The sequence below is a fragment of the Scomber scombrus genome, chromosome 11, assembly GCF_963691925.1.
Source record: "Scomber scombrus chromosome 11, fScoSco1.1, whole genome shotgun sequence".
Classification (NCBI taxonomy): domain Eukaryota; kingdom Metazoa; phylum Chordata; class Actinopteri; order Scombriformes; family Scombridae; genus Scomber; species Scomber scombrus.
Genome location: NC_084980.1, coordinates 4,157,911 through 4,180,880, shown reverse-complemented (window position 1 = coordinate 4,180,880; position 22,970 = coordinate 4,157,911). Strand labels below are relative to the sequence as shown.

At 39.2% G+C, this 22,970-nt stretch overlaps 1 protein-coding gene across 1 annotated transcript in view; it reads right to left on the bottom strand.

Annotated features, from left to right (window-relative positions):
* The window catches only part of tox (thymocyte selection-associated high mobility group box), a 45,727-nt gene that overhangs the window by 13,521 nt on the left and 9,236 nt on the right, over positions 1–22,970 (bottom strand). The window contains exons 3-5 of the mRNA XM_062429149.1: positions 16,326–16,391; positions 9,968–10,078; positions 3,116–3,400 (exon numbers count right to left, since the gene is read on the bottom strand). Coding sequence (XP_062285133.1) covers positions 3,116–3,400; positions 9,968–10,078; positions 16,326–16,391 — 462 coding nt within the window. The remainder of the gene's footprint in view (positions 1–3,115; positions 3,401–9,967; positions 10,079–16,325; positions 16,392–22,970) is intronic.

The following is a 22,970-nucleotide window of genomic DNA, read 5'->3' as shown; positions in this document are numbered from 1 at the left end:
CTAGGAATAAAACACACATGCACATCGACTTGAGTCTTTCTGGACCCCCACCCACCCCGATTAGGCTGAGCCAGGCACGGTTGCTAGGCAACCATAATTCATGGACCGGCAGTAAATGTATGTTAGTATGAGAATATAAACGCGAGGTAGAGAGAGAGAGACAGAGAAAGGTAGGAATTGAGACAGATAGAGACCTTCCCTTCAAGCCATTAAAATCATTATCTCCACTGTTACACAGTTAACAATCAAACACAAGAGAAAAATGTGAATTTAATTAAAAGTTATTTAAAAAGTCGATATTATGGATTTTAATAGTCACTCTAATTCAACGCTGAGGGTTTAGAGGTTATTATGTGGTTTCACCTGACACTTCATATTATAGATGGGAGGTGTAATATGGAGATGGAGACAATAGACAAAAAGATCAAGAGTAGGAGGTGAGAAAGTTTCAATTTTAATGAAATGGGAGAAATCTCTATTACTGAGACACACACACCTCTGTGTCATCGTTCTGAATAGCCAGTTTCTATAACAGTTAAGGTAACTATAAGTCTGAGGTGTAGCTTTCATTTCTTTACTGTATGACACAGTCGGCCACATCTGAATGTCACGACTAAAAGCGAGATTTTCACTTAACTGTGAAATGAAAACTTAAAATATGGAGGGAAATGTCACATGGACCAGCTGCCATGATTGGCCTTCAAATAACACTGCCCTAGGCTATATCCTGTTTATCCTCATATCCTGTTAAACTGGGAAATAAATAGGAAAGAAAGGAGTTAAAACATGTCCTCTGGCTGTCAGTTCAAATCTAAAGACTAGCTGAAATCCTCCCTTTTTCTCCCAATAAACAAAGTTAAAATGTCTTTGAGCATGAAACAAAGCGATACATGACCCTAAAAATGTATCTTTTAAGTATTAGTAGCTGTTAAATGTTTGTAGTTTCCTTTGTGTGGCAGGCTTGAATTCATCTGAGTGGCAAAGATTTGACTGTTAATGAATTCGAAAAGGGATCGCTGGCATCATTACAGCATTAAACTTGGTGGCAGTTTGGTTTGACATGTTTTTGAGGAAGACACTTAACAAATAGATTTAGGCGGGGTATCAGCCTTGACCTCAGATGATAGTGTTGCTGTATGGAACAGTGTAAGTGTGAAAAAGGGTGTTGCTGAAAAACAAGTTCGGTTGAGGTTCCCAGGGTGAATACATTAAAAAAAGTTGCAACCAAACATATATGTATACTAAATTTATAAGCTGCTACACACCCATGATAATAAAGCACAGATGTCATGTATTTAGCCTGATTAGACCTCTCATAATGACAATCCGTTTTATTACATATGTCGGTGCGGGACAGTTTTTATTTTTATCAAATGTGTTTGACGTATTCATTGCACTTGGATGTTGTTCTCAATGTTCATAATAATAAATGTGCAGAGTTTGTTTTCAGCTTCATCTGCTGAACGATCAAAGTTTCTCTGTGCTCACTTGAAATAAAAACTGGTACCTATGAGCAGGACTTGTGACATCACTATTATGGCGCTTTTCCACTACTCAGTTCGGCACGGTTCCAGAACAGACCGTTTCCATTACAAAAAAGTACCTACTCAACGTGGGCGGGGTCGTCATAGCACGGCTCAGCGAAACTGCTGTGACTTTGTTTTATACGCGACACAAAACACATAAACAATGGAGGACGTGGAGGCAGTGGTGTACTTGCTGCTGTTTGTGGCTTTTTGTCTCACACAAAGCAAGAAAATTGAGCCGTATGGCTGTAACTATGGTTGTAACGCTGTTGCCGGTATTTAAAAATGCTGGGTTTGATTCTTATGTGGGACGGCTCATGACTCTTCCAGCGACAACTCTTCTGACCAATCAGTGGCCGGCAGTCTGTTGACGTCAGATTTAGTATCGGCTCGGCTGGAACTGTGTAGTGGAAAAGCGCCATTAGTTTGGTGTGATGTGGAAACTTGAGAGTTTTTAGTTTTTAGTGAAGCAGGAGACAGTAGTTGAAACCTTTGAAACCAAACATATTTAAATATTCATAGTTTGGGTTTTTTATTCAACAAAGGAAAATGAGTAGAAGTCTTTTTGAGAATTTTAACCAGGTGAAGTTTTTATGGACATAATTTAAGAATTAAAATGTGTCTGTAGGACATTATGAGTAGTCTTCTCTGTATAGCTCTGTTTATCTCAGCCTAAAAAACATCTCATCAGCAAGTACTAACAACACCTGTGTGGATGTACAGGACCTTTAAACTTCTGTAACCCTGCCCTCACCCATTAAACACGCTTAAATATAACTCATATCATATTGGGGTAATCTTAATTATGAGTTTCTAATTTGTAATTAGTGGTCATGCAACATCCAAGTCGTAATTACAAGTTAGACACTCAGATATTTCTGAAAAACAAACAAATTTAGATATTTCACATCAACCAAATACCAACATTAAAAGTAATTAATCCCAGATTGAATGGATATAGTGTTATAATGTTTAATCCCAGGAATCGTTGGTGAACTCCTGCAGCTGGCGAGCTAAACACTAACTTGCTAGCTGGCTTTAGCTGCCATGCTGAACTATTCAGTCACAGTAGTTTCCAGAGCTTCTGTCTATTTTGTCTCTACTGCTTTGTTTACTTCTCCCTGACATTTTCTTCTCCTTTTCACACTAAAGTGCAAAGTGCTAATGTGTTATTGTGTTTGCTAACAAAATCATCAGCCTAATAGCTTACTTGTTATCTTATTTGTACCATCGACTCCTGTCTCATTACTGTCTAAAAGCATGACTCTTTTGTGGAACAGTTTTACTCACACCGAGGAGATTCAATAAAAGTGCATGGTGCAAAACTGCTAATAAACTATGATAAGCTACCAGTTTGGTAGCTTATCATAGGGTCAGCACAGTCAAGACAGCTTGCGGCACAATTCAAGGGTCAAGGTTGACCAATGTTGAACTCAAAGCTAAAAAATTACAGAGCTCTATGAACATGAACTGAGGTCATGTATGTGAACATCATGTGTAGGAATCAGACTTTTAAACTTTACTGCAGCCCATCATTAATGAAGCAAATATACCATGTGCACAGTATGTGTGAATGATTTATGACTCACCACAGACAGAGTGCTGGTCATTGGGCCACCATCAGGGCTGAATGTGCCTCCATCTTGGTTCATCATACCAGCTCTATCTTGGTTACCGGGCATGCCGGGCAGATCCATACCCTGCATCTGGTAGGGGTGGTGTGGAGCTGAGCTGGAAGGGTTGTCCAGACGGTGGTACGGTCCAGAGGGGGAATCATGTGGGAGATGGGGGGGCAGCATGTGGTCTGGCAGGGTGGGGGGAGTGATGGGCGGGATGTTGAAGTCCTCATCGCCCAAACCACCCACTGAGTATGACTGAAGATACACAGATAAAGAGATAAGACAGATGAGAATAAATATCATTACAGACCACTTTTCAAATACCTGTATTTTAAACTCAACATAAACCAAGAACACTAATGGTAGTTACCCAGCACTTTGTTCCAGACTGATGTGGAACAAAATCAAGTTTGGGTATCTGACTTTGGGTGGATGGGCAGTGTTGCCTTAAAGAGGAATTGTGGTATTTTCAACCTGGACCCTATTTCCCATCATTTGGGGTCTAGGTGACTAATGAGGGCAAAAATATTTGTTATTGGTCCAGTATTATGCGAGAGTGCTTCAGCCATCAGCTAAGAAAAAATGCTGTGATGATCCTCGGGGTCAATTGCGCCTGTCCAAGTACATCCACTAAAAGTTAAAGCTGGCTTTTGTTATTGACAGACTCAAATTTATATTATAAGTGTCTGACAATGAAATTAAACACTGGAATTAGCTGTCTGTAGCAGCATTATGTCTAAATGCATAACTGCAGCTTGCTGGCTAATTGAACCAAATGCTCTTCTATTCTTTCCAAAAGTTATCTAAACAAATTGATCAAATTGTGATGTGAAGTGAGTCACTTTGAGGGGGTTGTGACCCAAAAAAAAAGTATCCTCTGTTTTACAGTCCTGAAGTCTGTCCTGGGAGCTTGACAATAACAATCTGAGCTTATCAGTGGTAAAAAAAAAAAAAGCACTTTAAGTGGACGTACTTTGACGGATGCAATCACCCCCGAGAATTACATTCAAGCCTGTTTCATAGTTGCTGGCTGAAGCACTCTTTCTTAATACTGGACCAATTACAAATATTTTTGTCCCCATTTTTCTCCTAGATCCAAAATGATGGCAAAATAGAGTCCAGGCTGGAAAATATATACAGGAATTTCCCTTTAAGCAGAGTGAAAACTTGGAGAAAATCAATAAGAATTACATAGGGGACTATAAGGAACCCAAGTGTCATAAAACATTACTGTCAGAGATAATAAATGGAAGAGATGGAAAAACTGTCCATCACCATTAACTCAGAGTGCTGCCAGTCTCAACTGCAGCTCTGTGCTGTGTCATGTAGTCGTTGTTGCTCACCGAAAGCTCTTATCACAGACTAATTATCACTAATTATATTCCCAGCCTTGAAAGAAAGCCTTGTGAACAAATACTCATTCACCGACAGAACAACACAGTAATTTATACGTACAAGACCCCTTTGCCTGAGAGAATACAGACAGGCGCATCTTTGTGTGCAGAAATACATCAATGCTAATCTGACACGCAAAAAAAAGAAAAAAAATGGTATCAGTGCCATATATGATAATGAATTATTCTGAGAGCAAAGACAAATGAGAGGGAGACATGCATGAAGGAGGGAAATGGAGTGAGAGAAATCATGCAGGAGAAGAGTGAGAGAGTGAGAGAGAGAGAGAGAGAGAGGGAGAGAGAGAGAGAGAGAGAGAGAGAGAGAAGCCCTCTCATACTAATCTGACAGAGGAGATCTTTTATAGAGACTGACAGCCTTTTCTGCTTGGCTAGCCACACCAGTCTCTCCCTCTCGTACTCTTTTGCTCCTCATCTCTCACCGTCCTTCTCCTTCCACCCCTCTTTGCCTCTCTCTTGCTCTTCTAATCTCATCCACAATTTCTCTTTCATCTCGCTCGTTCTTTCATTCTCTCTCTCTCTCTCTCTCTCTCTCTCTCTCTCTCATTTCGGCTTTATCTGAAAACCACATGCGCTGCTGTGAGTGCAGAGTTATGAGTTGCATGACTTGTGAGCTGAGTGATGAGTTATGAGTTGAGTGGTATGATGTATGTGCTTTCTATGTAATTAACAGCCACTGTGGTAAACCACCATTTCTGTTGATAGTTTCACTACTTTAAAAATAAAAAAGGTGGAAAACAGAAAAAACTGAAATGTGTAATAGGGGGAACAGAAAATGATATAACACCTTCCTTCCCATATTCAAAAGATGTGTAACTGCAATATGAATCTGTCATCCTCTCTCTCTCTCTCTCTCTCTCTCTCTATCTCTCTGCATGCCCTTTACATCTCTCTAAAATGACAAAAAACATCATCTTTTAAGAACCTTTTTAAAAAAACCTCTTCTTCTTAATCTATGGCTATCTTCCTCCTGTTTGAGTAACATTTGTTAAAAATGACAGTGTCCAACTGTTACAGAAAATCATTAAGCCTATTTAAAAAATGATTTGTGACCCATTTGTTAAGATTAATATCTTCAGTAGGAACTAATGAGCTAGGGGCAGGCTGCTACAGACAACAAATCCCACAAAAAGACCAAAACCAGCCTTACTGTTTGAGTATTCACAATTCTACAATGAATCACATCATAAATCACATTCTATCTTATTATTTAAATGAATAGGGGTCATCAATACACACCTATTGAGACATGTAATGTCAGCCTTTAATCGAAGGAATGTAACATTAATGCTGAATGATGTTTTTTAAAAAACTGCTTTTTTTCCTTCTTGGTTTTTCACTGTTTCTAAGGAGACATATGCTTATTTACATGTGTGTATTTGAGTTTAATGATCAAAATAAAATAATATAAACTGTGATTATTTTGACTAATATTGCAATACAGTATGATTTGCGATATTTTCATTGGAAAAAACATGTTTTTTGGGGATCTGTACCAAACAAAGATGGTTTCTTAAGTCTGTAGAATATTATGTGTCGGTGATATGATGTGTGTGACATCCCTGCAGCACAATATCTAAGTCAAAATGTTATGACATACACATATCGCAACTCCTGTGATTGGATAATTGCAGTGGGCCATATTGGCATATTTTGATAAAATTGTGAATAAATGTTCAGCTCGACATTACATTTCTACTGTTGAGTATTTCTGCTGCAATTACAAGCAGGTTCTTGGAATGGATTTTATTTATGGAGCTACTTTCATACATAGAACACACTGTATACATAATGTAGTGATGTGAATGTAGTCATAATCAGGGTTACAAAACCACATACAGTTGCATCATGAGCATGTATTTGTTATTGTAGATTACACAGTGGGTCAGTGGTTTTGATGGTCTGATCTCTATCTGTCCTAATTCTGTTGGTTATAGTCTTGATATATTAATCCTCACATGTTTCTGTTACACATGTTTTTCGAGCCTGTTGTGATGTGTACCAAACACTGCTGTGTATACTAGATCCTGACAAACCAACAAGTTCAACTGTGTTTGAGTGTCACTCTTCCACACAGTGTCCTGCTGGAACTCCGAGCTCTGCATAAATTACACTGCCTGTCTGTTGTCTGTCTGCCTCTCTCTCTCTCTCTCTCCCTCTCCTGCTCTCTCTATCATTTCTTCAAGTTCTGCATAAATTACTCTGTCTCTCTCTCTCTCTCTCTCCTCTTCCATTCATGTCAGTACAATAGCCTGTTCCCTGTGCACTGGGAGCTTCTAGAAAGACTAATGTAGTCAGGATTAAGTCCTTTCACACATGTTGTGTTCACATTACAAACACGCTTCTCACAACTCCATGTTCACGACCGTTACATGCTATATCAAAATGCAGTTTCATGTGTTTGACCATCAACATTAATCACCTCTACTACAGCTAGATTACTGTTATGTGACTGTATCTAAAGATCATTAAATTACATCAGAATTGGTGCATTTTCTGGAAGCATTTATGTACATCTATCTGTAAATGACAGGAACGTCTGTCTGTCTGTCTGTCCGTCTGTCTGTCTGTTATTCGCATATATCTCAAACCGTTCATCCGATTGATTTCAAACGTGACAGGTGTCTTGCTACGGGCACGAGTAAGTTCAATGTTTGACGTTGTTTGGATAAGAAATGTAAAAGATATAGATAAATATATGGGTAAAAGAAGCACACATTTGCTGTTGCCGCTCTAGCCGCTGGCCACTCCCCCTCTCACACAGCACACTGAGCACAGCACAGTTATCCGGGATTTCCACCGGGTCTGTCAGCGGTGCGAAGCGGCTGCGCCACGGTTTAGCTCTGTCCTCTGCCCGGTGTCAACTCACACCGGGCGAGTCACGGCAGCGGAGCGTGCTCTGGGAGAGAAATCTGCCTTTAAAATGAAGTTGCACTGTTAATACAGTAATTGCAGTAGTCCCTCTGGCACTTTTTTGCATATGATGTGGAACTGCCCTCCGGTTTCACAGTTCTGGTCCAAGGTGGCAGCCAAGCTTTCTGAATTAGTATCAGTGACCATACCAGTGACTATACCTGTCCTTTTGCTAAATGATCTGTCACAAGTTAATATTACTAAACTTAAAAAGCGCACTGTACTAGCTGGCTTAACAGCTGCCAAGAAGTTGATAGCCTTAAGATGGAAACCTCCCCATTCTCTCACCATCAGACACTGGGCACTTACTTTCCTAGATGTAATTTATCTAGAACTGTCAACTGCGAGAATTAATGGCGCTAGTGAGGCTTCCATGAACAACTGGCGTGCAGCAGCTGACGCACTGAAAGAACTTATAAGATAAGCTCAATGAGACTCTAACCTTGTTTTTCCTGAATGGGTTGTGTGCGTGTGTGTCACGTCAGATCTATACTCCATAGGGTGCTAGAGAGCGTACCACTGAGTGTGCTGTTGGGGTGGGGGGTGGGGGGTGGTGCCCATTTTCCTTTTTTCTCTTTTTTTTTTTTAATTTCTATTTTTTACTTTTTTTTTAAATTTTTTTTATATAATTTTTATGCACATTTGTTTTGGTTTTTCTTGCACCTTATTGAAGTGCAAGGTTACACTATCACTATTATTATTATTTTTGATTTAGTTGTTACAGTCAATTTTTGTACTGTCTCTATTGTCATTAATGAGTCATGTTTCTTGGTTGTAACTTGTATTCTTTAAATAAACATTTGATCACAAAAAAAGTAATTGCAGTAGTCCAATAAAATCCGAACGAGTGCCTTTAGTCTACCGTAATTACTGTAGTAGCAGCACAACTAAAAGGCCCGATTTTGTTAACTTTCTCAAATTTAGTTGATTTGGTAATTTTATTTGATTTTTGTGCTTATACCATGTGTTAGTAGGCTACTGTTGAGCTTGACGCGATTTAGAAATGGTTCCGTCAAAAATAGAAATGCTGCGGATTGATAGCGCTGCGGCGCAGAGAGCCTCCTGAGACGTGCCACGGCAATGATTTAGAGTGGCAGCGATCAGCATTGATTAGAGTGGCAGTGATCAGCTCCGGTGACCACAGCGCAGCCGTTCAGCGCCGCTTACGGACCCGGTGGAGATTGGGCTTTAGAGAGGGTATAAGGCAGCGGAGCTTTGGCAGCTAAAATGTGGACAGATTTTGCATGGGCACTGCACTAGTCATTAGTAATAATCTATATTGTCATGATGACAGCTGGTCAAATCCATAGAATGTTAGACCAACATCTGGAATTTGGTTTTAGATCTATAATATAATTCAGTATTTTGAAAAATGTGGGCCAATTTTGCTAGCTGCTCCCCCATCTGTGTCTGTTATACTGTGTTACTACACATTACTGTAGGGTATCCACACAGTTGTGGATCTGATGATTTGAATATCTCACAGTGATGGCTACATGTAAAAACTTGAAGCTTCAATAGGGATTCACATCCCTGATCTGGCTTTGTCAGCAGGGTTCCTCTTCAAGGAAACACACATTATTTTAAATTGATTATAAAACACTGATTAGCCTATAAACACGTGTGCGTAGAGAAGGTTTAATGACTGATTGGCATCTCTATTTGCTATCGAATAACAATGTCTGATAGAGGGTGTGTGTGTGTGTGTGTGTGTGTGTGTGTGTGTGTGTGTGTGTGTGTGTGTGTGTGTGTGTGTTTGTGAAAGAGACAGACAAGTGCATGCGAGACGAGTAAAAAAAAAAGAAAGAAAGAAAAAAAGCTGGGATTTTTTTGTATTAGCAATGTGAAAAAATGTGTGTGCGTGCCTGTTGGTGAGCGTGAGTGTGTGTGTTAGTGAGAATTGGGAGATTCCCTCCAACCATTTTCGTACCCTCGCATATCACCCACTCACAACGTTGATATTAATTCACTGATTTATCGGAAAATTCCTAACTGCATTAAACAGAGACCTGCACGCCAGGGGTGAAGGTACTTTAAGTGCGTCATGTTACCAGAATTGATGAGTGTTTACTAGGAATCCTATGAGGTAAATGCAGATAAAATGAAAGCAACACTTGGTCCTTAAAAAAAACGTATGCAACATTAAATCTCGGCTTTGCGTCGATGTTGGGATTCTGCGAGTGTGGTGTGCAAAGAGGAGAAAGAAACTTTAGGTCAAGGTCAACGGCACTTTGTGAATTGTGATAGCTGCCAGCAAAAAGGCATGCAAGATTTAAAGAGGATTCCTTACATGCATATTTTGTCCATTTGCCATTTAACTGAGTGCTGTGACGTGTGAGTAAAACTGTGTGAGCATTTGTTTGAATGATGCAAACACATCTTTGATTTGCACTCCTATAAATGTGCTTTTTTAGGTTGTAGAATCACCTGGAAGAGTTGTAGTGTTATGTTAGGAGTGTGTGTATTTGTGTGTGTGTGTGTGTTTGTGTATATTCACCCAAGGCAGACGGTGGTTGTCGGCCATGTGCGTGTCCCTCCTCCAGTGCTGTGAGGGCGGGTTGTGAGGCGACGCCTTGCTGAGAGGGTGAGGGGGCTGCGGCACACGAAACTGTGGGAAGAATCGCAGAGACAAACAAAAGGTTGAAATGAGCCCGGAGGCCGAGAAAAGGTCAGAGGTCAAATGAAAAGGTCGCGAAGAGGAGCAAGGACAAAGCGAAAGAAAAAGAGAGAGAAAGAGCGAGAGAAAGAGAGAGAGAGAGAGAGAGACAGAGAGAGAGAGATAGAAACAGAGACAGATAGAGAGAGAGAGATTGTCCCGACAAGCCCTCGCTCACACATCGAGACACACACACACACACACACACGCAGGTCAAAGTGATGTTTTATCTTTATTGTTGGGTAATATTGCTTTTACTTTTGTACAACTAAAAAAAAAAAACAGCTGCAACCGAATTGAGTAGAAAATGAAGCGAGAGAGTCAGAGTTATTTACACAGAGAGAGAGAGAGAGAGAGAGAGAGAGAGAGAGAGAGAGAGAGAGAGAGAGAGGGAGGCTGTAAATAAATTGCTTGTTTTTTCCCTCCACAGCTAATCCCTGATAAGAAAAGGTTACGTTGAGTGCTGTGCAGCTGCTATGAAGGAAGAAAGACTGACACATAAAAACATCCTTCTCTCATAAACACACTGCTACATACAGGCTAATTAGTTTGAGCACCTTAGTGTATATCTATTAACTCATCGACAGTGTGGTGATTCTTCTCTAACACCACCATGCTGCATATTCATTCATTTTCTGTTCAGTCACATCTGCTGAGAACAACAAGTAAGTACACAACAGCAACCATAGTGTGTTAATAGTAGCCACTGAGCAGCTCTGGAAAGCCAGGAACAATCTGTTTTGATTCAAGGGAAAGTTCAACATAGTGGGGAGTGCTATTTTATATTAGTTTTTGGAAATCCATGATGCTGGTATGGAAACCTGAATGAAACCGAGCCACCTGTGCTTTTTCCTGCTATGCTGTGAGAAAGATACCACTCTCATAGTGTCTGTTAAAAAATATGAAGCTGGAGCCAGCGACTAGTTGGATTAGCTTAGCATAAAGAGAGAAGGGACACAGCTAGACTAGTTCAGTCCAGACAACCAGGTTCTAAGAGGTCACTACACTCAGCCAAAGAAATAGTCCCACTTATGACTCCGTGTGCACACATTCAGAATGAAGAGCTTTGTTTAATCCCTTAAATGTATTCTATCCTAGAAGCACCAACAGGTCAAACATTTAACTCCAATATTTTTTATAATGATCAAATACCTACATGAGTAATGAAGTCCCCATCAGCCTCAGCTGTGTTTTAATGCTAATTAGCAAATATTAACATATTAAACAGATGGTGAATTTTAGCCTTGTCTTTAAGCATGGTAGCATGCTTATGGTAGCATTCATCTTAATGAGACAATTTAAAAAAATAGGAATTCACTTTATCGCTAACTTTATCTTTTTTCTTGCTTGAATCAAATTTGAATGGAATTGTCAGAAGGCAAAACCAATCAGTACAATGTGTCTCATATCCCACTTCTGTTAGTACACTGTGTACTTACTTGTGTAGTGCGCACATTTTGACAGGTTAGTGTTGTCTCAAATCAAACACGGCCGTTGTGCACTTACTGGAAATGACGATTAGCTAATTAGCAAGCTAGCATTAGCATTACAGACTGTTAAATGAATGTTCATATGTAACACCAGTATAGCGGTGCTTAGTGCAAAATACACATGTATAATTTACATTTGTATAATGCAATGATGTTCACAACCTCGGCCGCCATTTCCTGTTTGAAAAGCTGCATACGTAGCCAAGATGGCGACCGTTGAGGATGAAGAACTTTTTGACCATTTTGAATGCACCATTCAGGTACTCAGTGTACTGCATTCTTCCATACTTCTCAGTATGAATACACTTGTGCACTCAAAATATTAAGTACAGAAGTATGAGATTTGAGACACATTTATGTTCGATTGAACTACACAGTGAGCAAGAAAGTTGCATGTTTGGGCTGTGTGTGTGTGTGTGTGTGTGTGTATGTGGTGAGTTAAAGTACATACACGATTACTAAATATGGTACAATGTCTTTACAGTTAAAGTTTCAGTATCTTACTCAAATGCAGCAACCCCCTTTATCACACAATCTTTGGTTTTCAGTCTGCACCTTTGTCACAGAGTGTTACAGACAGAAGCTCATGGTGTTAGACTGTCTAACCATGAAGGAAAATATTATGTGTCACAGCACACCAAAGTCGACCTAATACATAAGCTGATGCTGTAATATGTGGCTGAATGTGTGAAAGTGTTTTTTTTTTTAAGGCTTCTACAGGACACGGTAGAGGTATTGTTTCATTCATGTTCCCCCCCCCCCTTCCTCTCTCTTTTCTCTCTCCTCTCTGTCTATCCCCCTCTTTCTGCTTCAATGCAGTAACATCACACCACACTGCTGCTCCATTAACAATTCCAAAAAAAAAAAGACAAGGATGAGGGTCAGACTGGACTGAAATTGGTCACATTCATCACAACAACCTATGACTTTACACAAGCAATGGTACTTCAATAATAAAGCCATAAATTCTTATTCCACACACCACTCCCCATCCTCTTATGGCACAACACTATGAATAAAACATCAAATCATAGACTCCTATACCTCACAATATTCTCTATATTGTACTCTATGAATAATGTATTTCCACTGGTGTTTCTTATTAATACGGGGCTTTGCTTGCTGGTGAGGTAATTCCATGCTAACAAACACACATCATATCCTCCAAACTGGTGAATCCCAATCTTTTTGAGACCACAGTACCCTTTCTTTTTATATTATATTATAATATATTATGCTATGTTATGTCAGTCCATTTTCCCATTGAGCTGTTAGCTGAGTAGTTGTATTAGTGGGCTCAGCTTCCGTGGTCTCTGTGTTGGGAGCTGAGATGTTTCAGCATTTCTTTTCACCTGTTTACCGTCTCGAATCTTGCCATTACAGCTCTGACTGCTCATCTGCAAAAACTCTCCAAACTAGCAAGCGAGTTGTGTACTATGACAACCGTCATGTCAGCTGCGACTTCCTGCATATTAAAGTTTTTAATATGATGATTGTGACATTTATTGCGTATTTATTCTGTTTGATATGTTCTAAACATTACATTATACATAGTTAATGTAAATGTCATAGATTTGTTTATGTGGAGAAACTTTATTAAAAACACAATAAATGAACAGTCATAGCACACACTTCGGGAGCCTCTGGAAACTACACACTGACTGCAGTTACACCCACAGTCAGGCGTAGTGCTGTCCCAGGGCTGCTGCTACGTAATCTATATACAGCTGATGTTGGTGACATAACAGGACAACTGTACATACATCTGCATGTACATCAACAACCTTTATGTAATGATTGCAATGTTTTCTAGTGGAAATGTCATATATGTATCATACATCCATTCTCTAAACATCTTGTCCTGTTTAGTGTCCTTAATTAAAATGACCAGTGTAACTCCATTACACAGCTATAGCTGCTTATTGTCATTATCTATTATCTGCTCATTATTTCCTCAATTAATCACCTAATTATATTGTGTGCACAATGTCAGATAATTACCAAGACATTGATATTATATTTATATATATCTCAAACATAAAACATATTATCACAACTTATTCTAGTTGAATGTCTTTGCTGAGAGAAGCTTTTGAAGGTGTCAGCTTGGAAAAATTGTGAGGAGCATTTTTCTAATTAACAGTTACATTTATTTAATTTATTTTTTTAAATAAAGAGATTAATCAACAATAGCGTTGTCAAAACTGGCCAAGAGTGACATCCAATCATTCTTTCTAAAAAAATAAAAATAAAAAACAGCTTTGGACCATACCAATATCTATTTTTATGCATTATGTCCATAAAAGGGCAAACCAATACAAGGAGGCACATACTTACTTGTATGGATAGATTTATTTCAACATAAACATGTCTTTTAAAAGATCTACATACTTACACATTACACTGGTAAAGAAATAAAATAAAGTCCTGTCCTGTAAAACTTCCATTAAATTCTCTCTCTTCTCTCTCTCTCTCTCTCTCTCTCTCCTCTCTCTCTCTCTCTCTCTCTCTCTCTCTCTCTCTCTCTCTCTCTCTCTCTCTCTCTCTCTCTCTCTCTCTCTCTCTCTCTCTCTCTCTCTCTCTCTCTCTCTCTCTCTCTCTCTCTCTCTCTCTCTCTCTCTCTCTCTCTCTCTCTCTCTCTCTCTCTCTCACAGAGTGAGAGTGAGAACGTGCTGTCACTCAGAGTGAGATTGAATGAATGATAAGCTGATGATTGATGATTTCTTATATAGGTTAAGTCATATTCATACTGGTTGCCACAGTCTGAGGTATTTCCAAACTGGACTTTTTAGATTCCGTGGAGTGTACATCACAGTCTCTGAGCTGGGTTTGTGAACTCTCTGCCATCATTACTGCACTGTTGTTGTTGTTGTTGAATTATTTGTTTGTTTCAGCTCGACCTACATTTCACTCTCAATCAATGAAAGTGACTCCTGTCTGTCATGCAGTGTATTCAGTGCAGCAGCCGAGGCCCACGTGAGAACTAGTGAGGCACAATCAAATATTCATTTTCTCTGTCTGGTTTTTTTTAACAATTAGATGATATAATTGAATTTAGAATATTCATTGAAAGCTCTAACAATGAATACTATCACTACTTGCAGCCCAACTCTGAGTGAGGGTGACCATTCATTAGATCATTAAACATGTACATTTATTATTGTGTCCAATTGTGTTTTCTAATTTTTCAATAACTAATAAACACTTCTGTCAAGTGTTTAACCAGATTCAACAAGTTTGGAACTGAAGCAGAAAAACATTAGTGAGAATGTTCCTTTACACTTTACTGATCAGGACTCACAGCATAATACACCGCTATTAAAAGATTAGTGTCACAACCAACAATTGAAAGATTCAATCAGCAAAACAATGATATATTTTGTACTTTAAAAAGGTCTAATATCGTCAATATATTAAAAGTATAGTATTACTTTTTTTGAGCAAACTAATTCTATGCAAACATTTCAAAATAAAGGAAGAACTTTTAAAGGCTTAGATAAGAAACCCCCCTATGGCAATCCACACATAGAGCTCAATAACCCCACAGAGCAGTGCAGCACTTCTCTATTTGTGTAAGAAAAAGAGAAAGTTGGAGATATAGAAAATCATTGTAATGCTTTCTGTGCCTCAGGTTGAGTGCAGGTAAGTGATATTGATTTGTGGACCAGGACGGCATGAAAAGTTAGTATGAGGCCACTGAAAATAACTGCAAAGACTGAAATAGTTAAAGGTGAGCTGAAAGACACGGCGGGGCATGATCAAATGATCTTAAAGAAGGCTTCGATGAAAGCGGCTGTAAATTCATCTGAGCATAATGGCAGCAGTCTGGCTCCTCGCTACTGATACCTTGCAGTGCACATTATACCTAAATAACAGGACTGTGCATCAACTGTCAGGTCTAATAAAGGCTCTAACAGTAGAATCACAGTAGATTGTTGTTTATTAAAGTCTCACAGATCATGTTTAGTGTGTCTACTGACAAGAAATATAACATCATTTACCTCCACTCTTCTTGTATTGCGCTACAGTGTCCTACAGTAATTACAGTAATTACAGATAGCTAGAAGCATTTGCTGCTCTCAAACTGCAGCACATTATTTCATAAATATTACAGATTTTTCCTTTACACAGAATGAGAAATACACAAGCCAAAATGATGTGTATGTGTGTGTGTGGGTTTGACACACACGTGAACCAATGTAATTATTGCCGGCAAATTAAGTCGCTCGCTTGGGAATGTGTGCGCACCTGACATATGTTTATATCTGCAGCAGACTCTTTCACATTTACAAGTTAGCGGCTGCACGTTTGAAGGGTGTTTCGACGAGATACACGGCGTCCAATTCTGCTGCTGAAATGGTCTAACACTTTCACACGTAATTTGTTCCATTTAGAAAACAACTTGATGCAATTAGAAATGAGGAAATGGCCGAGAAACGACACACACAAACGAGTTTGCCTAGCTATCCTTGTCGGGACACTGCATTGACTTTGATTCATTGTGGACCCAAACTCTAACCTAAATTCACCCCTCACCCTTAACCTTAACCAGGCCTCATTAGGACCACGCTTTGTTCCCCATGAGGACTACTGGTCCCGACAAGGTTGGTGTGTATACCAGAAAAAGGTCCCCAAAAGGTAACAAAAACATGCGTGCACACACACACACACAAACAAATGAACAAAGCAATACAATCATAAACACTAACCTGATTGGCTGAAGCAAAGTCAAGGCCGGCTTCTGGCATACCCAGGAACATGGTGTCCCCTTCCAACTGGAGAGAACAAAAAAAACAAGAACAACTATGTCAACAAACTGCAATCAAACACAGCAAACACACAACATCAAGCAAGGAGACAATAAGAGGAGATGGAGGTGAAACTTTACTGGTCAGCAGTCGGTATGAAGGATTCGTCCTCCGTCAGCGTCTCCAGAAATGTACAATCCGGCTAGCTGCATGAGCGAGGAGTGGTGAAATACCTTATCCGTTTTAAATGTGAGCACATTTTAAGTAACACTTAAATTGCTTTCACGTCCATGCCTAAATCACAAGCTTAAATCACTTTGTTTAACTTTTATTTAACCAGGAAGTATCGCTTTTACTAGTGAGACCTGTGTGAGTGAAACTGCCAAATGATTGAAATATTACAGAAAAGCGGATGTCTCTAAAAGCCTTGTCACATACAGCAGGGAACCACAAATGATGCATCAAATATTCCCCCCAAAAGTTTCATGAAGCACTAACATGCGACACCACAGAGAGAAACCAGTCAGAGTAAAATCACACAGGGTCTCCGCCATAGAAGATGCTTTATTTCACATCAGCATGCATTTTGTACGGTGACTATGGGTGTCTTTACTTTCTAATGATGCCTCCTTTTCTTATTCTAATTCCTCTACAGCAGTGCTTCTTAAACCTTTCCATCAAGGACCCTTAAACTGACACAAATTAGACCACAGACCCCCATGTGATAAGATTTTTGGTTTGTTTTATGTTTTATTACAGAGAATATATTAAACTCTTGACCATAACAGTCATACATTCTGTCATTGTGTAATTTATGGATGGAATTATATTGACAATAAATTATTTCCCTTTTTGCTGGGAAGCCCTGAAACCTCCTCAAGCACCCCCTTACAGTATGAGATTCTGAGTCTAGTGGTACAAAGCCTTTGAGGACTTGTTGAGAAGCTATAGGTTCCCTTAACATACATATATTATATAATAACCTTTATTTAAACAGTGAGTGCCATTGACAGCAATCTCTCTTTTACAAGTCGCCCTGATTACAGTACATGTAAGAGCACATGACGGTTTTACACTATACTTTAACAACCAATCATACATAAGAACAGTAACAGAACCATACAAGCACACAAAGTTACAGTATGAACCTACTTTGCAACAAAAACACAGGGCACAGGCATCAACCCGAGGTACAACATCACTTCACAAACATTCCCACTGCTGTATGTCAGTCAAAAGGGATTTAAATTGATTAAAGGGATTAGCTTGTCTAATTTTACAGGCTTCTGCAGATTGTTCCACTTGTGTGAAGCACAGTATTTAAAAATCTGTTTCACCATCTCTGTACTGACATGATGATGTTTGAAGACTAAATAGTTCTGGGACCTCGAGCAGTGCGACATGGATCTCAATTTATCTATTCAGCATATACAGCATACACACAACACAAAGAATGACAATGATTTAGTATGTAGTAACTGCACAAACCACATGCTATATATGTGACACTGTACAGTACATATTGTCCCATTATGAATTCTGTATTCTGTCTTTTACTTCCTTATTTCCTGCTCTTACCTCATCTACACTTCCTGCTACTGTGGGGCCTTTTCTCTCTTCCTTCCTCCATTCGCTTAAATTTATCCCACGCTACAGAACAAAGGGTTTTATGTCACTGTCTGTCCCACTTTGGGTGACCCCTGGACAGCCGCTTATTTCACCATATAACATATTCACTGTAAGTGACTCAAAGCAATCAGTGTTATCTGCTTCTGATATGATGAAGCTTATTTTCTTTCCTCTGTTATATTATAATCAGTTTTTCGATTTCTTCCACTTGAAGACAGTGTATGGCTGAGTTTCGCTTCCACTGAATATACTGTACAGCATGTTCTGGGTTTATTTTTACATTTAATTTTCCAGTCATATTACTGTGTCATCCATGTCCGTTTTTGACAGTATGTTAAAGCATGTAATCAGAAAGTAAAGGAGATGCATGTTGAAGTGTTGTAAATCCTAAATATAAAGTGGAGTGCTTCCATATGAGCTGCAGTTCAGATGAAGTCAACACAGATCACATGTTCATTTAGACCCCCACTTCCTGAAAACACCTTTCACAGCAGAGGTCTTTCAACAAAACCTCACCATAAAAACTAACTAATTAACTATTTAGTTAATCATCAACTGAGCATTAGTTCAACTACTATTACTGAATGCATCATCAAGTGTCATCATCAGCTTCAAATCAACAACTAAACTATCAGCTTCAATACCCAGCAGTCACACTTTTTGAGAGATTCAAATAAATAACCAAACAAAGACTAATCCACAAAATACGTTCTACCATGTTCAAATCAGTCATGATATCCTGGCTACATAATTATTGTCTTGGTTGTCAAACAGACATAGAGGAACGTTTGAACAGGTGGGCAGAAGTAAAGCACAGGCTCATGTACACACAATCGTGCGCACACACACACACACAGGTGTAACTGCCCTATCCATTCGCCAGCTGTTGGGTATTATGCAAATGAGGTGTAGGTTTACAGAGTCAACAGAGAGCCAAAACAGTGTTCTGACGAGGCTAACGCAAGCGCGCACACACACACACACACACACACACACACACACACACACACACACACACACACACACACACACACACACACACACACACACACACACACACACACACACACACACACATACATACAGACACACGTTGTACTAGGTCCCTTTTGGGGACATTACACAGACTTGGATTCATCTCCTAGAGACTTACCCTAACACTAACCATAACCACTACCTGCTTTACCCTACATGTTGAAGTGTCTTTGGGCAAACTGCTCTGGAAGGCTGTGCCATCAGTGTATGAGTGTTTTTATGTGTGTGTGTGTGTGTGAATGATTAGAAACCCCCTCTTGATGAGCAACCTGGCATTTTGCATAGCAGCCTCATCCATCAGTGTATGAATGTGTGTGTGAATTGGTGAATGTGGTTTGTAGTGCTAAAAAAGAAAATCTAGAAAGGCTCTATATAAATGCAGCCCGTTTACCATTTTTTATTCACTGACGCAAAAATCAGGTCTATCCCAATTGGGGAAACGACTTTTAACCCCAATTAACTGCTCTTCAGTGCCAAATTTGTCCCTGAAAGCAGCCTATGACACACACACACACACACACACGCACAGCTCTGTGGAATTAGCAGTGCATTTTTAATGTTTTACAGGTATCCAACAACAGGAATGGGGATGAGGTGGATGACATTTCCATCTGTCTGTGTAAACTGTCGACTCTTATCTCACTCTTACTCTATGACAGAAAACACTGGGTTTTTCAGACAAAACGGAGGAGAGGAAGAAAGAGAACAGACACACTGACCTCATGTTCAAATTAGCTTTCTCCATTTACCTTTCACAAGACCTGATGTGTCACATTTATCATACAGACACCGTCATGCCTGAAAAACACACTCTGACACACAATAATCTTCTATAATGATATACAGCTAACTGACCGCGGTTAAAGTTACAACAGTAATAATACATTGAATGGTAATAATAATAATCTTGATAATCAATTAATCATTCAAACCAATTTTCAAGCATCTTTGTACACCTTAAAACCTTTTTATAATGTTGCCCTGTCTTACTGTTACACTTTCTTACACCACACCCTGAACACAAGCTGCTATCACACCTTTACACTTCCTCACACTGTTTGATCATCAGCCTATAGAGTTACATCCTGACAACACTATAACAAAGTAGAGCACAGTCATTCATTAAACCCAGAGAAATGCTGATCTGATGAAATTAACTATAATGTGAGAGGACAGAAAAGCAGAAATGATCTCATTAAAAAACCTGGAAGCTTCTCTTACTTTCTTTTGATCAAATGATGTATTAATGGACCAATCGCTGCAGCTCTACGCTTTATCTAAATCATCTTAACCAGCCTGACTCTGACACCTGATGCCGAGGCTGATACCAGTTCAAAGTACAATTCTGTGGTTTTGTATTTACACAAAGACCTCACTGTAGGAAGTTCAACTGAAGCACTCTGGCAGCAAATATACGACAAATGTCACCCTAAACTGAACGAGGCATAATAGAAATGAGTCATTTGGAGATGCTTAGCTAAGTGGCTAATGCATCCCTGCTATCAGAGGCACAAATACAGCTCTCGAGCTACAGAAAGTACTGGAAAAGAGAGGAGCTGAGGAGGACAGAGGACACAGAGATGGGGGGGGGAAAGGCAGCGAGGGAGAAAAATTGTGATGATTTCTTTTCAGAGTGAGACACTCAGAGTGAGAGGCAGAGTGGAACCTATTACGCTCTTCATCAACTCTGGGAGGGACAGGTCGCACACAGACGCAGAGTTTATGGATCCCGTGACTGCTGCAACTTTAGCTTCATTTAGCTCTGCTTGCTCACTGCTTTGACGGTTTCTGTGCTCGTACAGTACGGGAGTGAAATGGCTCACTAATTAATCATCTATGTCTTTCTGCTTACTGTCACTCAAGTAGAAATGCAGGAGATTGTGTGACCGGTTTGTCGGGAAATGCGTGTCAAAAGTGTTGTGCAATGTAGCTTGAATTCAGATGAAACAGTGAAATAGTAAAATACAGCTGCTGCTGGAAGTGACAGGAGTCTATATTATAAGCAATAGCTTACTCATTAATAAAAAAAATATGAATTGAACGATGAAAAGTGAATCCAGTGATTAATTGATCAACTAAAAATAATCTACAACAAATGTGACAATCTATTAATCATGAAGTCATTTTTAAAGCAACATTTTTAGAAGTCCACTGGTTCCAGCTTGTTAAAATGTGAATATCTGGTTGTTTTCTCTACGATAATAAAGTGAGTGTGTTTGAGTTTTGGACAAATAAGTAAAACAAGCAATTTAAATAAGTCAAGGCTTTCAGGATATTGTGATAAACTTCTTTTTTTCCTGTTTTGTTTTTACTGTTTTCTGTTAGTTTACACATCAAAATCCAAATTGATGAAATGATTAACTAACCTCTAATGAATTAATTGTTATTTGTAGCCCTAATATTTGTTTGTCTGTTCTTGTATATGAACTGAAAGGAGAAGCACTGAAATCTTGTTGTACAGTTGCTGTTCAATGATAAAAAAAAAAGTATTCTATTCTACTGTTATTGCTAAATTCTAACAGGATGATTGTTCCAGAATAATCTCACAATGAAGCATCATAGTGTTAAAAATAAATAAATATATATATATATATATATATAGATTATATTCTCCATCACAAATCAGTCCCCAGGCAGGGTGTGCTGTGTTTAAATGTATTTTCCACTTAAAGAATCAATCAGGCTCAATAGGTCACAGCTGAGGTAGCACCTTTGCTTCATGTGAGTGAGGAAAAACCCGCCATTAGCATGCTGGTGCCAGTGTGTGAAAAGGTGTTACTCTGGGGATTTTTTCTTTTTCACTTTAGATGTACTGATCAAATCTTAACAGTATGGAAAATACACACGATTACATTTAACTGTGTTTCCAGGTATGACTATTATACAAAATCGTGACTCAGGATATTGCTACTGCTTCTTTTAATTAGTAGTTTATAAGTGTACGTTGTGTGTGTGTGTGTGTGTGTGTGTGTGTGTGTGTGTGTGTGTGTGTGAGAGTGTGTGTGTGTGTGTGTGTGTGTGTGTGTGTGTGTGTGTGTGTGTGTGTGTGTGTGTGTGTGTGTGTGCATCTCAAACCTTACAGTGCAAGAACTAAAAAAAGGATGGTGAGGTTTGTAGTCAAACAAATTACCCTCTCTCTCCCCCTCTCTCTCTCTCTCTCTCTCTCTCTCCCTCTCTCTCTCTCTCTCTCTCTCACTGCTGCTGCTCCTTCTCATCATTTGTGTGCATGTGTGTCTCTCTCTATGTGTGTGTGTTTGTGTGGGTAAAGTAAAGTTTGAATAACAAGCAGCCAGCTAAGTGGGTCAGGGTCGGAGGAAGGGGGGAGAGACGGGGAGGGGGGAGAAGAGAGACTATTAGGATGACAGACAAGGACAAAGGAAAAGAGGAAATACAGTCTATCGAGGAAAAAAAGGGGGTCCGAAGTGAGGAGGAGAAAAAGGGAGAGGTTTGGAGGAATAAAAATGTGTACAGCTGATGAGAGATGGAGAATGGGTAGAGGGAGTGATACGGAGTGAGGAGAGGGGGAAAAAACACAGATGTAAATTAGAGGAATTAGAGGCCTGAATTTTAGCTGATTTCTGTTTAAGTATTCATTGTGAAACCTCCTGTCCTACACAGATCAATCTGAAAACCTTTTTTTGATAAAGTGAACTGATGATATAAGGCTGTAAAGCATTAAATGTTCAATCTGATTCAACTTGAACTTAATTAGAATATAACATGCTTATAGTTCTTACAGTAAAAAAATCCAAATAAATGTGCTGTAATAAAACTTCTACAGTCAACAGCCCTGCTAGTATAATATTTGCAGTGTTTCACTTCCTCTTCAAATTGAACCCATGTCATAGATGGACACACACTCACATTTTTAACACTCATGAGTTGCTCTGAATTTAACTGGCTGTACTTTCAGCTCGCTCTGAATCGCGCCGACACACGTAA